The sequence below is a fragment of the Tympanuchus pallidicinctus genome, unplaced genomic scaffold (assembly GCF_026119805.1).
Source record: "Tympanuchus pallidicinctus isolate F22 unplaced genomic scaffold, pur_lepc_1.0 scaffold25, whole genome shotgun sequence".
Classification (NCBI taxonomy): domain Eukaryota; kingdom Metazoa; phylum Chordata; class Aves; order Galliformes; family Phasianidae; genus Tympanuchus; species Tympanuchus pallidicinctus.
Window position 1 is genome coordinate 8,594,889 of NW_026294742.1, and position 14,458 is coordinate 8,609,346.

The 14,458-nt window shown below is 51.3% G+C and overlaps 1 protein-coding gene across 2 annotated transcripts in view; it reads left to right on the plus strand.

Annotated features, from left to right (window-relative positions):
• PDLIM4 (PDZ and LIM domain 4) overlaps positions 1 to 13,856 on the plus strand; it is a 32,517-nt gene extending 18,661 nt beyond the window's left edge. For both annotated transcript variants that reach the window (XM_052689662.1, XM_052689663.1), the window contains exons 4-7: positions 7,067 to 7,245; positions 8,490 to 8,647; positions 10,315 to 10,435; positions 11,424 to 13,856. In XM_052689662.1, the coding sequence (XP_052545622.1) occupies positions 7,067 to 7,245; positions 8,490 to 8,647; positions 10,315 to 10,435; positions 11,424 to 11,628 (663 nt within the window). In that variant the 3' untranslated portion in view covers positions 11,629 to 13,856. The remainder of the gene's footprint in view (positions 1 to 7,066; positions 7,246 to 8,489; positions 8,648 to 10,314; positions 10,436 to 11,423) is intronic.
• The last annotated feature ends 602 nt before the right edge of the window (positions 13,857 to 14,458 follow it).

Consider the following 14,458-nt stretch of genomic DNA (forward strand, 5'->3'; position numbering starts at 1 on the left):
GCCTGGGAGCGCGATGGAGTGGGTTCAGAGAGCACATTCCTGCTCTTGCTCTTCCCAATGGCTGCAACCCAGGGACTCCATGCAGCTGGTGGGCAGCAGCCCATTTCCCATTTCTTCTCACCCAGCAGCCTCTTGGATGAGGGCAGTTACTGGTTGGAATTCCACTTTCTGCTGGTATTCAGAGCTTTGCATTATCACAGCAATCCTCTGGCTTGCCCAGTGCTGAGGATGACTGAGCTCTGGGAGTGCAGCCTATTTGCAGAGCTGGCCGTCATCCCATGGGAGCAAGAGCACTCAGCCCCATGTGGCATCAGATCCATCCCTGCCACGACAGCTCTTGTTAGATTGCAGGAAGCAAAAGGCTTGGTGTCAAGTAATAGCTTGGCTCCAGTGTGCAACCTTGAGGTGCATTTCTTAGCATCTGAATAAGCGCAGTCTGCTTTGAGATGCAAGGTTTGAAAAACGTATAAATTCCTCTGCAATTCTGCCCTCAAATTGCAATAATTTGCAATAGGTTTGGGGTTGTCCTTGAAATAGTTTTAGGATACTTACCTCTTCACATAGTTCATATGTGTTGAGTTCATACGCCACCAAGTTTGATGATCTGGTTTACTGGGTGAAGGGGTTGCCCAACACGTCTCTGTGTGCCTGTGAGGTTTGCTGTGTGGTTTGATATTGACTCATTTGAAAGCAAATGAATGTTCTCAGTCCATTGCAATGCATTGAGCTGCTGTATTGGTAACCTATGTGAGATCATCTCTACCTCTTCATTACCAGCGTCGTTAGCAAGCGAGCTTCAATAATCCCGATGCATGAAAGAGGAAAGAATGTTCTGTGGGTCAGTGGGGAAAAAAATAGGGTGAAATTTTCAAGTTGGTGTTGTTTTTTTTCCTATCCAAGTACCTTGCATAGCTTGCTCTTATTGAAAGTGAACAACTGTAATAAAATAACGACAGCTTGGGCAGATTTAGGACAAAATAGCCCTTCATCCAGTGGCGTTTCCTAAGGGATAGGTGTGCTGTGTTGTTTTCCTTGATAACATCTGTTCCAGGGGTGATTGCTGGCACGGGGAAGGAGAGATGGCATGCTGCTGCACTGGGGAACGCTTGTCGCTGTCTGTGTGAAAGCACACAGAGCTCTGGTTGGTCCACAGGGAAAGCTGACTTAACACACTGCGGTTTCCCTTTCTGCTTACCTAGAATGATCATTCTGTGCAGCCACTCGTTATCACTTCTACATCCCGAGGTGCTCCTGAGCCCCCAATGCCATCAGTAAATGACCCTGAACACGGTGCTGCTCTCTGACTTCTCTGCAGGGAGCAGAGTGCAGTCTGTGCAGGAGGGCTCTGCTGCAGGCACTGTGGAACCTCAGCAGAGCACACGCTCTGCACTTGTCCTGCTTCCCTATGACAGTGCTAATGAAGCAGCCCTGCTCGTACAAAGCCCTCCTCTGTCTGCTTGTTAAACACACCCTTGCACGGCTGATATTAAAAACATGCCCTCTGCGCTGGAGCGGGCCAGATAAATGGAAACACATTTTGATCATTCTTGCCGTTCTCGGGTAACTTTTTCCGTTGCTGTGGGTTTCTATGAGGCTGTGGGGGAGCTGGATCCCCTTGGGGACAAAGTGCTGAGGGGCTCCGTGTGCTCCCAGTGCAGTGGCTGCTCCTGGGGATGGGGACCCTGTGCCCCCAGCAGTGGCTGTGCAGCTCTGCAGTGCTTTGCTAGTGAGGAGGGATTGTCCTGCAGTCAGATGTGTGCTGTGCTCTATCAGAGCAGAACATGTGCAAGCACAGAGCTGGAATACTTTCCTAGCTTATCCCAAAAGCACTTTTTAATTTTTATTGTTATTATTAATAATAATGCCTCATTTTACATCCTGGAGCAGCTTCTCCTGAGAGCACTCCTTCAGCAATGGGTCGGTGCTTCCCGCCCCTCTGAACAATTCTGGATGTTAAGAAATCCCCAGCCATCACTTGCAGATGATTTAGGAACTTCCCCATCCGTGCAATTGCACATCAGATGGCTGCTGTCGGGACTGCTGTAATCCCTCTTCATTCAGCACTGGAAGGAAATGTTCTGCTGTTCCTCTTTGTTGCTTTTGCTTCTGATCCCCTGTTCTTACACAGGAGGGGACAGCAGGGCTTGTTTGGGTGTTGGTGTAATCACTCCTTGTGCACAAATCAAGGCTGCTGTATGGAGAGATGTGTGTCTCCAAAATGGAGTTTTGTGCTTTTGGACTCATGTCAGATGGTGGGTCTCAGCTCAGTCCTGCTCCATGCTGCAACAGCTTTAAGAAATGCAATAGGAGCTTTCTTGCAGTGTTTTTTCTTTTGTAGCTGGCAGAGCTTTAGCAGTTTCAGAATGTAATACAAAAATAGGCCAAACTGAGTCCTTATGGAGGGAGCTGTCATTGCAGAGTGCTGCCTGCAGCATCCCGAGCTGGGATGAGGACTGGGATGTGGGGCTGTGTCCTGGGTGGTGATACAGAGGGCTTTGCTGTTGGGCAGATGTCTGCAGGATGCATACAGTGAGGAGTACGTGGTGGGGAGAGCTCTCTTCTGCTCTGTGGTTTGTACTGAAATAGTCTTGGCAGAAGAGCTGAGGTCCACCTCATGAAATAACTCACATTCTCCGTTCATCCAGCTTCAGCAAACTGTGTCCTTATCTGATGATCTTCTGAGCTGAGCCCGGCAAGCAGTGCTGTGCTTGGTGTGGCTGACACCCACTTGTTTGCGAAGCAGCACGCAACCATGCCAGCAGTGTGCTCACAGCATAGCACATCTCTGCCAGGGAGCTGTTAAAGTGTGCGTGGCATAGGGGGTGTCTGTGCCCTCCTGTCCCAGCTGCCTCCCACCAGCACCCAACCTCCTGCCCTGCTGTGCTGCTCAGCTCTGTTCCTAGCTGCTCACCTGAGGATGATTTGGAATAGATGGAGAGAAGTAGTTGCACAGCATGGGCCAAAGCTGGAGGGTTGATCCATTCCTGGGGGCACGCCACAGCATCTGTCTGTTCTTTGCGTTAAGACGAGCACAGTGCTGTCTGCCCTTTGCCTCCTTTGTGTGCTAATAAGATTTCCAGGACTCTGAACCACTTTATCAGATACGAAGCGCTGTGCTTGCTATTGAAAAGCTGGGGATACAGCGGAAGGGATGTCTGTGTTGTGGTTTTTTGCAGAGGCTGAATTTCAGTCCTGAGGGATGTGCTGCTGTACACCCATGCAGCATCACCAAGCCCAGGATTGCAGCTGGCTTTCCCAGGACTGTACCACTTTCAGGCATGGCTGCAGCCCTGCGCATATTCCAGTGCAAAAGTGACCCTGGCTCTGCAGAGAAGTACTTTTGCCCTCTGCTCCCCTTCATCTAGCTGTACAGTGCAGAGGTCAGGGCAGAGGAATGCTGGCTGTGTCCCTGGGGCGCATCTGAGCTCAGTGACAGCAGCTCAGGGAGCAGCTGGCTCCACAGCTCTGCCTGCAGGAGGGATATGAGTGACAGCATGGTCACAGTGGGACCTCTGTGCAGTGACCCCGGTGCTGAGCAATGCGCTAACTCAGGATTTTGGCAGCACGCGTCTGGCTGCTGCTGTCCTGCTTGTAGGAAGGCAGCGGGTCTGAAGTACATCAGGGAGCTGCTGTTGGCTGAGCGGAGCTGTCAGTGACCTTCAGCTCCGTTAGGTCTGCTGCTGGGTGTTTATAAAGGCAGCAGGATTGCCCCCCCATTGCTTTGCCTTAGGAAAATAAACAGTGCACGGAGCAAAGCACGGTTGGTGCCATCCCACAGCTCTGAGCCCTGGATGTGCTCTGGTCCCTTGAGGTGCCTCTCATACTGATGTTTTGGTTTTAGTCTCTGTAAGACGAGGCTCATTCTGTGCTCTTGCACTCCTAAGGGTCTAGCCGAAAGCCTTGCGAAATGAGCACGTTTTAAATGCTTTGGGTCACAATGTTATTACATCTTTTGTCCTGCAAAGCTATGCCTACAGTCTTTATGGGGCAGAAATGTGAGTTCCCACAACTTCAGAAGCAGCATTTGTGCAGTGAATGCCTGGAGGGCTGTGGGCAGTGACTGCTGCAGCGCTGCAGCGCGATGGAGGCAGCTCTGCATGCCGAGGGAAGGGCTTGGGGTTAAATCCATCATTAAAGTCTTCCCAGTTCTGGATCTGGGAGTTATTCCCATTGAACACACCATTTCAGCTGCCTGCTTGCCTTGATGTATTTTTAAAAATCCAAGCGGATTTATGCTTTTTGTTGACCTTACAAATGTTGGTTACAAAACATGATACAAACTCTTCCAAAGAGAGAGAAGAGACTGAGACGAATTCCCTAAACCCTTCCAAAATTCCTGGTTGGCTGCACGTTTTTTCTAGCTATGGGAACACTTCTTCTAGCAGGGATTAGCTTGACAGAAGTGTTTAATTTCTGAGTCTTCTCTTGCGTTGTGGATTTGACTTAAAGCCTGGGAATGGAAGTTCCAATTCAGCTGCACCAGCGGAGTCTGCAGCCCAGCTTTTGTGAGCCAGCAGAGCAGAGCCTGCTTTGTACCCAAAGTTTGCCTAGAAACAGTGAAGCCACAGGATATATTTGTGTGCGTATTCTGTCTTTCTTGCACACAGTCTCTATTCTGCTGGATGGAGCTGCTGGAGCTGAGCAACACCTGTGTGAGGGGAAAGCATTCTTGCTGCCACTGTGCATGGACAGGTCGTGGGCTGAAAGCATGCCTTTGTGCAAGCGTTGATGCAAAAGAAACATTTTTCATTAGGGAAGTGGAAGGTCCGTTCCCGTTTCCAACAGAGATGCAGACCAATGTAAGGGTTTGGGCAAAGCAGCCTGTTAATTGGCTGAGCAATGTTTGGCAGGAGCTGCAAAGCCATGAACCACTCAACCTGGGCTCCAGGAGCCCCAGATGCTGTCTGTCAGCTCAGCCCCTCTCAGTGATGGATGCTCCTCAAAGGCAAGCGTGAGAAAGCAGATTGCACATCTCTGCTCTGCAGGCTGCAGGAGCTCTCCTCGGCGAAGCTGAGCAGGCCAGCTCTCAGAATGGGTTTGCAAACCCTCTTAATTTAAGAGAGGCCATAAAAAGTAGGAAAAAAAGCCAGTGGAGAGAAGCAAATTAGGTCCCAAAGGGGGAAGAAACTTTGTGATCTTGAATTTTGAGAACTGGAAAGAAATCCATCTGGTTCTAGGTTTCTGAGAATGAAGGCGTGAGCGCTGTGCATGATGTAAAGCCTCATGCAGGTCTCGTGGGAAAACTCTGAACCAGCTTTTGTGATGGAAAAAGGGAGACTGAATTCGATCCAGGGAATGGTTTTTCATGCAAGAGGGAAGATTTTAGCAGAGAAGTAAAGACAAAGAACAAAACTCTTTGTGCGCATAGAGGGGAAAAATGCTTTCTATGTGTTCCCCTTCAGCTGCCCCCTGATGCCAGCTTGGCTCAGCAAATCTGCACAGAGCTGGGGAGGCTCAGCAGGAGCCCATCTGCCTGACTGTCCCTGTTAGAGGTTTGGGGTTCCCAGCCCTACTGGGGTAGCAGCACCCTGCTGATCCTGGCACTCAGCGCTGGTGCCCATCCTTGGATAGGGGCTGGACTGGGCAGACCTGATGCTTTATGGAAGCATTTGCTTTGTGAATTGCTGAGTGGGGCAGGAAGGAGCACGCCATGCTTCGTGGGCTGCTGTGGGTTATGGTAAGCCTGCACAGGGGAAGGCTCTGTTGTGCTGTGGGGAGGGCAGGAATCCTGGCACGTCCCAATGGACACAGTGCTGTTTGGGCCCTGGAGCCCACAGCTCCTGGTGCCCTGCCGTCCAGGGGCACGTGCTGCTGCTTGCCTCCCCAAATCCTTTACAATCCCTATTTTCCTCCCCATGTCGTGGTTGAAAGTGTATTTCTTTATTTCCCTTGAAATAGCGATGTCGATCTGGGAACTGGAAACCTGCAGCCTGGTTGCAATTTTTAGGTGTTTTTTTTGTTTTTTTTTTTGAAGAGCAGAAATTGGGGAATAGTTAAAAATGTTATTCCTGGCAGTAGAATTCCCTTTTTAATAGCTAATTTGGAGCAATTGGGTTGAAAACCACTTTCCCACGTGTGTGTGCAGGTGTGCCGTGTGGTGATGGCACCCAGGGCTGCAATCACACATCTGGGGTACAGGGAAACGTGAGGGCCCCATCCCACAGCTCTTACTAAAGCCCTGTTTTTATCAATGGGGGTTTTGCCCCAGGAAGGCCGAAGGATTGGACTTGCAAAATGTTTTTCTGGCAGGATCTGTTTTTTATTTCTCTTAACCGTTCGTTTTTACTACGCTTGGAAGTGCTGGTGTTTTCTCCTCTGCACCAGTGATAGACATTTGTTTCCCATTAGTATTTATTAGATGGTTTTGGTCAGATGTAGGCTTAGAGCCCACGCTATGTGCTTTGCTGGTTGTTTGCAGGTATTTTTTCCTCTCTGCTCAGCCCTTGTGCCACAGATGTGGGCAGCACTCTCCTTTGGAGCAGGGCAGCAGCACTGCACGTCAGCCCTGGGATGGGTGGAAACATGAAAGAGAGCACGGCTGCCTGCAGAAGGGTCTATTTCTTTCATCACCGCGGGTGTGTTTCTGACTCATGTGGATGGAAATAGCTGCAAGTAGGCAAAAGTGTAGGAATTCCAGAGAAAAACCCAAGAACTCAGCTGTGGGTCACACCGTGTGCCCACAGTGCGGCCGGCTGCTGCTGTGCTTTGCTGGGTGAAGCAGCAGGAAGGCACTGAGCACTGCAGGAATGGCTGCGGGGACTGGAGCAGCCTCACAGCCCTTCTCCTGCAGAAATAACGAGTGTGCTTTTACAGGAGAGTAAATGGAGGATCCTTGGCCACGGCCGGCCCTGGAGAAACAGGCAGGTTTGTGATTAGAGACCAGGAAAGGCTGCATAGATTCAGCGAGATCTAATTACAGACTGTCCTCCTGGTGCAAACCTCTAATTTCCACGGTGTGTATGAAATACAGCTACCGCAGTTTCACATCACAGAGCAGCCTCGTGTTGCATTCGCACCAAGAGCAAGAAACCTCATGCTTTTTCTGCTTTTTTTTCTTCCATTGCAGGATAACGGCCCTGCAGTGGGCAAGAGGCCCGTGCTCCACTCTGCAGGTGGGAGCCCAGTGGACAGCAGGCAGGCACTGAGCCTGCAGCACTGCCAGCCCAGCCGGCCACATGCCAGCAGCAGCGCCGATGCTGCCTTGCCGCTGCAGCTCAGTGGGCTGCACATCTCTCCTTCCCAAAGGTATGATGCACGTGGTGTCAGCATGCAGAGGGATTTCAGTCTGCCACTGACAGCTCTTTGCTTGCATCCTGCTGAGGACAGGAGAGGTGACAGCTGGGGTGGCGCTCCCAGAGCTCCTCGCAGCACTGGGGATGCTGGGTTTGGTTCCTATTTCATTGGTCAAGTGGAGGTGGGAGGGAAAGCAAAAACTGGAGCTTGGCAGATGCCAGATTCTGAACAGAACTCGTGTTTGCAGGAGCCACAAGACCCTTGTGTGAATATCAGGGCAGTGCTTGATCATCTATCTCTGAGGTGGCCAAACATTCACTATTCCAGGTCCACATAAGACCCCTCTGTTGCTGATGACCCCCAGCCTGGGGCTGGCACCAGGGGGTATCATCTACATCACCATCCTGGTTCTTCAGAGCATGCATTCAGATGGGTTTTGTCCTCCATGATCTCAGCAGCCAACCCTTGAAACGAGCGCTGGAATTGCTCACAGGGAAAAAGAAAGCCTGATGAAATGGGATGTTTATAAATGTACAATCTGCTCAGTGCAGCTGTCCAGGAGGCCACCAAATAAATGTCCATAGGAAAAAAAAAGTTTTTATACCAAGAGCAGCCCAGGTGGGTCTTGCTGAGGCAGGCTGGGTTGCGGGCTGCCATGCTTTCACACATCCTGTGCCAGTGGTGCCACTTCAGTTCATCTCTACTCAGCAGGACAGTCACACATTGAAAGGATGCTTCTCAGCCATCCTGGCATAATGCTTTGCCTTGCTCTTTGTTTGTTGTACCCCACGTGGATGTGCTAACTCAGAGCTTCCCAGCAGAGCTGACCCAGAGGGACCGTGGTGAGAACAGCAGTCCCCTCCATGCCTGCCACCAGGGAGCTGTCACACAGGCTGGATGGATTCCCTGAGACCTACATAATTAAAAGTGTTGTTTTATCCTTTTTATTTTTCCCCCCAATAAATGCCATTTGTGGTAGGGAAGTGTGCAGTGTTTGTGAGCAGCCACCCTCTCTCCTGAAGGCATCCAGTAAGTGGTCCTGCCCTGGCTGCCTTGCTCAACAGGGAACAAACAGGAAACAAGCTGATCCCAGTTGGAATAGCTCTGTGCCGGGATGGGCATGCCTTCAGGCCTAGATTACAGGGAAGAGAGGTGCTCTGCTGTCTGTGTGAAACTGGATTCCATCCAGGTACATCCCTGATGAGCTGACGATTGCTGCGTGTATCTGATCTGAGTATTTCTTTGTTTTCAAATAGCACCGACCCCTTAAAGTCCCTCCCACGGAACAGAAACGGGATCGACGTGGAGTCAGATGTCTACAAGATGCTCCAGGATTACGAGAGGCCTGCCTCAGAGCCCAAGCAGTCGGGGTCCTTCCGCTACCTGCAGGGCATGCTGGAGGCTGGGGAGAACGGTAGGAGGTTTGCTGATAGCACTGTGCTGAGTGTCCCCAAAACACCTCCATTCTGCCCCTCCGTGCCCCCCTTCATGGCCATGTGCCCACCAGGATGCTATTGCTGGCTTAGCTGTGTTCCTTTTCCTTCTGAGCTTCGGGTGCTGGGGGCTACGAAGGGCCCTGGCAGGAGCTGGGGGCATTTCTGCATGCTGACCAGCTGGGCTGCTCCTGCTGCTCAACTGTGCATTGCCCACAGCTCAGCAAGAGCTGTGCTGGTTCTTTGCATTTGCAGAGAGCATCTCCATGGCAGCTGTGTTCCTGAGATTGTTGGTACAAATGTAATGGTTGAAAGCAGTTTAGTAGGATCATTATGAAAGATCAAATGGCTTTTTCAATAAATGGCATTTGCATAAGGATGTAGACGGTCCTCAGCAGGAATAGAGATCAGGAGTTTCTGGCTCGCTCTTAGCTCAGTCCCAGCTTCCTGTCTGTTTCATTAACTCAGGTCATCGCCAGCTCTGTGCATTAAAAAATAAGATCCCCAGAAGATACATTTCAGCTTCTTTTTATTTGCCTTTCAACCTTAAGTCCTTTGAGGCTTTTATGTTCAAGCTTTCAGGCTTCTCTTTGCAATCACTGGGGCTAAAAGCTTCTTCTCGTTTCCTTCCAAGAGCCTCTTACTCTAATCATGTGAATCCAGGAACTTAGATTTTTATGGGAAAATACCAAGTGCTGCAAATCTCATTATGAAGTTCCAAGAGTCGTAGGAAGTCAGGGCGCTGTGCTGCAGTTTGAAACGAGAGAATGATCTGCTTTGGCTAGGAGGAGGAGAGAGGAGGATACAGGAGGATACAAAGATGCCTGGGGGCTGTATGTGCCCCAGCTGTTGCGTAACAGACCAGCAGTTTTGGGGACCTGAGTGATGAGCATCTCTCCAGCACAGAGCTCTGTAATGCTTCAGCAAAGTTCAGATGACCAGCAGTGCTGCTGCTGGGTTTTTTGACTGCTTCCAGCCCTCTCCCTTTTCCTTAAGCTTTCACATGTCACAAAAACACAGCACTTGGCCCAGGGCCGCTGATCTTTAGATCTGCTCTCCTGGGGCTGTTGGGATGGAGGGCTCTGCTCCTGGCAGCTGCAGCACAGTGATGGCACCAGGGCTGTGCCTGGAGGCTGTGGGCTGGGAAACAGAAGGGTCCACTGTGCCTCTGGGCAGCCTGGTTTGGTGGTTGGCGACCCTGCATATAACGGGGGTTGAAACTACGTGATCACTGTGATCCTTTTCAACCCAGGCCATTCAATGATTGTGCCGTATTCCTCTCCAGTGGGCTTGTTTTGCTTTGAAATTTAATCACTAATCACTAATTTCGATCTGTGATGCTTTTTAAGAACGTCTGTGCATTGAATTGGCACTGTCCCAGTGGGGACAGACGTGCTGCTGGGGTGAGCAGAGCAGAGGGTCTACATGGTGTCTGTGCCCGTCTGTGCACCCAGCTGTGTGGTTTTGCAGGTTGCTGGTCTCACTGTTTACATGTTTGCTCTTTGCTTCCTTGCAAGCAAGCTGTGACAAGCAGAGCATGTCTTCTCCTGGGAAAAATAACCCTCTGGCTTCTCAGCAACAGTAAAAATAAAGAACAAAGCGCCAGGGAGCAAGCCCTCAATCTGTGTTTGTCTAAAACTCTTGGCAGGTGAAAAACTCGACAGACTGAGCAACCCTCGGAGCATCAAACCTCCAGGACCAAAGCTTGGCGCTGCCATGTCCGGACTGCAGATGCTCCCTGAGTGCACGAGATGTGGCAATGGGATCGTGTAAGTGCTGCTGCGTGCGTTGTGCAGCCAGGTGGCTTTCCACCACAAGCTAGAAGCTGTAGCAGAATCCTTGAGTCCCCTTTTGCTGTTGTTTGTTTTTTGTTTTGTTTTTTTTATGAGGATGCTTTTTTTGCTAAGAGGAGGACCACTAAAATGATCAGAGGGCTGGCTAGCTCTTCTATGAAGAAAGGTTGGAGGAACAGGGCTTGTTTAGCTTGGAGAAGAGAAGGCTCTGGGGAGACCTCATTGTGGCCTTTCAGTACTTAAAGGGAGCAAATAAACAGGAGAGGGTTGTTTACGAGGGTGATAGGACAAGGGGAAATGGCCTTGAACTGAGACAGGGGAGGTTTAGGTTGGATATGAGGAGGAAGCTTTTCCCGCAGAGGGCGATGAGGCACTGGCACAGGTTGCCCAAGGAGGCTGTGGATGCCCCATCCCTGCAGGCATTCAAGGCCAGGCTGGATGTGGCTCTGGGCAGCCTGGGCTGCTGGTTGGTGACCTGCACACAGCAGGGGGTTGAAATGAGATGAGCACTGTGGTCCTTTGCAACCCAGGCCATGCTGTGGTTCTATGACTAAAGCTGGAGTTGAGGAGGATGGTGGGAGCTGCCCCTTCTAAGGGAATCTTGCAGCAAAATGCAGATGATTCACTGAACAATTCTGCCCTGCTTATCACAGGAATAGCACCGTGCTCTGGCACTCCCTCCCTGAGACAGGAACGCTGTCAGGGTCAAGCAGAAGAGATCTGTGGTTTATTTTTGTCCATTTGTTGAGGAACGGCTCTCAGGCAGGCGCGCGCTGAGTCACATTTCGGAGAACGCCGGCGTTTTTATTTCTTCGTGCTCTAAGAAGGCAGGCTCACAAATCACAGTTTTCCTGCGCATGCCTGCAGCTCTCCAGCTCCCAGCACAGCACAGGGATAATATGGGGGGGGGGGGGGGGGTTTCTTCTGGCTGCATCCCCACTGACCCCGCTCTCCCCATCCCCAGGGGAACCATCGTCAAAGCCCGCGACAAGCTCTACCACCCCGAGTGCTTCATGTGCGACGACTGCGGCCTCAACCTGAAGCAGAGGGGCTATTTCTTCATCGAGGAGCAGCTGTATTGCGAGACCCACGCCAAGGAGAGGGTTAAGCCCCCCGAGGGCTATGACGTGGTGGCTGTTTATCCGAACGCTAAAGTTGAACTCGTCTAAACCCAGGGCTCAGACGGCGCTCGCCCACCCGCACGCACGCCGCTGGCTTCGCAGAGTGGCTGTAATCAACCCCGATTACTGCAGCCCGACTCAAATGCCTTTCTGTAGATAAAACCGTTTACACTTGGGATCTCCAGGGGATGGTGTTGAAAGCGTAGGAACAGGTTTTTCCCTTCTCTTTGACACTTTTTTTTTTGGGGGGGGGGAGGGGGGAGGGTGCTGTGCTGGGTTATTAGTCTGTGCCTTAACCTTATCCAGGATCTGTATAAATATTGATTCATTCTCTTTTCTTTTTCCCCTATAAAACCAGGATTCCTTCCCTCCCCCCTCTGTCATTTAAAGGAAGGAAAGCTCAAAGAAAATAAGGCACTTTACCTACTACAAAGAGCTGCCTCCTGTACTGCAGCTTCAGTTTCCCACCCACTGGTGACTGCTCTGTGCCTCTGCACAGCGAGCACCCAGCAAGGCTTGCTCCTGCCTTCCCCATTCAGTTGCTCTCTCCTGCCTGCCCAGCAGCACATCTAAAGGATGCTGAGGCAGTGGGAGCACACCTGGCTGCCCTCCTGCACCTCAGTCCCCCTTGCTCCCCACAGCAAGGTGCTGTGCTTCTATCCTTGCTTTGACCTTTTGTTGGGTTTTCTTGCAGAATTCCCCCCTGCCCTTATGCAGCAGCTGGGGATGGGGTGGCAAAACCCCCCCAGAGGTTGGGAGGAGACACAGGAGCTGCTTGGTCCCTGGTCCTGAGCGAGTGGATGTGACCTGTGGCAGAGCTTTCCATGGGCTTTATTTAAGGGGGAGATAATTGAAGCTCTTGGGGTGCTGTTATGTTGGAGAAACGTTTTCCATGTTCATGACTGGAGGAGAGGGGTGGAGTTCAGACACCCTGCTGTCAGATGCCACCACAGTGATAGAAGCTGTGTGGTTGGTAGCACCAGGTCCCACATTTCTGTGGGACATTTGTGGAAACATGTGGAAACACATTTCTGCTTTCTATGCTTTATAAATACGAAAGTTCCTTCTGTAAAGGCAAAGAGCATTTCCTTTGTGTTACTGCATCCCTGTGTAAGGGGCCAGCAGGACTGTGCTGCAGTGGAGCCCCCAGGTGATGACTCCATGGGGCAGATGGTGCTGGGGGGCACCGACCGACCTCTGGGGTCTGTGAGAACCAGCAGTGCAGCCCTAGGGAACAGCCCTAAAAACAAAAGTGGGGGAAAAACACCACCTCTGGGGACCAGAAAACCGAAAGTGAGATGCTGGGGGTTGGGGAAATGTCTGCTCCCTTCCATGGACAGGGATGGAGATGGGCACTGCCATAGGGCTACAGGGAGCTGCCAGCAGGATGTCCATCCCAGCTCCTTTTGCCATCTGTGTTTTTCATTGTCAAAGTACAAGGAATGCGTGGCAATGTGATCACCCAGCTGAGCCTGGGTTTGCTTGTATTTGCATAGCCTTGCTCAGTAGGTTGGGCCAGCTGAATAGAAATACTTGGGACAGCTGTAAGTGATTAGGAGACTAAGGCTAATCAGGTATGAAGTGTTATCACCTCTTGTTTGTGGGCCTCTGCTTGGAGCTCGTTAGTTTGCAATCAGCAGCAGCATTTGCTCTGACTTTCCTTATTAACCTCGCTTGTTTCTGGGCTGGCAGCAGTGCTTCTGGAGGAGGGGGAAGGAGGGGATGTTGGGCCCATTCTGCGGTTTGACCATAACTGCTGCTCATGGATCGCTTCTGTTCCCTTTATGGCTCTGTTTGGAAGGTTGCACTTCACCCAGAGCGGGGCCTGACAGCCCAGCAGGGCTCCCCCACATCACTGCAGGAGTTGTGCTCCCCAGAGCAGCTCCTCACCCTGCAGCACAGGGAATGCCCTAAAAACCCCACGAGCTGGAAGCACCAAAGTGATGCCGTGGGTACCGCAGCCCCAGGCTTCACCTGCATCTCTTTAGTTTGGAAGCACATTACCCACAAATCAATGTTTTTTACACCGTTCTCTTGCGATGCTCATTCCTACGAGTTACCAACACCTTCCATCCTCCTGAGGAGCATAAAGCCAGAGCCACCTCACAGCACTGCAGTGTGACAGTGACTCTTGGCACCAATTCCCCACATGATGCCCGGAGCCAGCATGGGACCTGGCCTCGCCAGCGCCACCTTCTCCCTCTATTTAACGCTGTAAAACATTTGCAGGATGATGTGGTTTGTATGAAATACAAAATAAAACGGTATTGTTGGTTTTCTGCCTCACCCTTGTTGCTTTCCCTTTGATCCTCGGGTTTCTGTCACCAGCACCTGTGTGTGTGTGTGCTGGAGATCCCATTGAGCACACGGCCACCCCTTGAGGCTGTTTTGTGCTCTGCAGCACATCATGTGTCTCCAGCTGTGCTGCTGCTGTGTTGTGCTCTAATCGCAATCCTGTGACATAAGCACAGCACAAAGAGGGTTTTCTTACCCCAAATCCACTCATTCCTGCTCCACCAGCCCTAAGGAAATATAAGAGATGCACCTCTCTAATGACATATCATGCATCCGGTTGTGTCCGAGGTTTGCTGCTGGGGGTGTTAGGTTTGAATTTTCATAGAACCATAGAATGGCCTGGGTTGAAAAGGACCACAATGCTCAGTTCCAACCCCTGCTGTGTGCAGGGTCACCAACCAGCAGCCCAGGCTGCCCAGAGCCACATCCAGCCTGGCCTTGAATGCCTGCAGGGATGGGGCATCCACAGCCTCCTTGGGCAGCCAGTTCCAGTGCCTCACCACCCCCTGGCTGAGCCCCTTTGGTGCATGGCAGCGATGCCCAGCGCAGTGCTGTCAGTGCTGGGGCAGATCCCAGGGCTTGA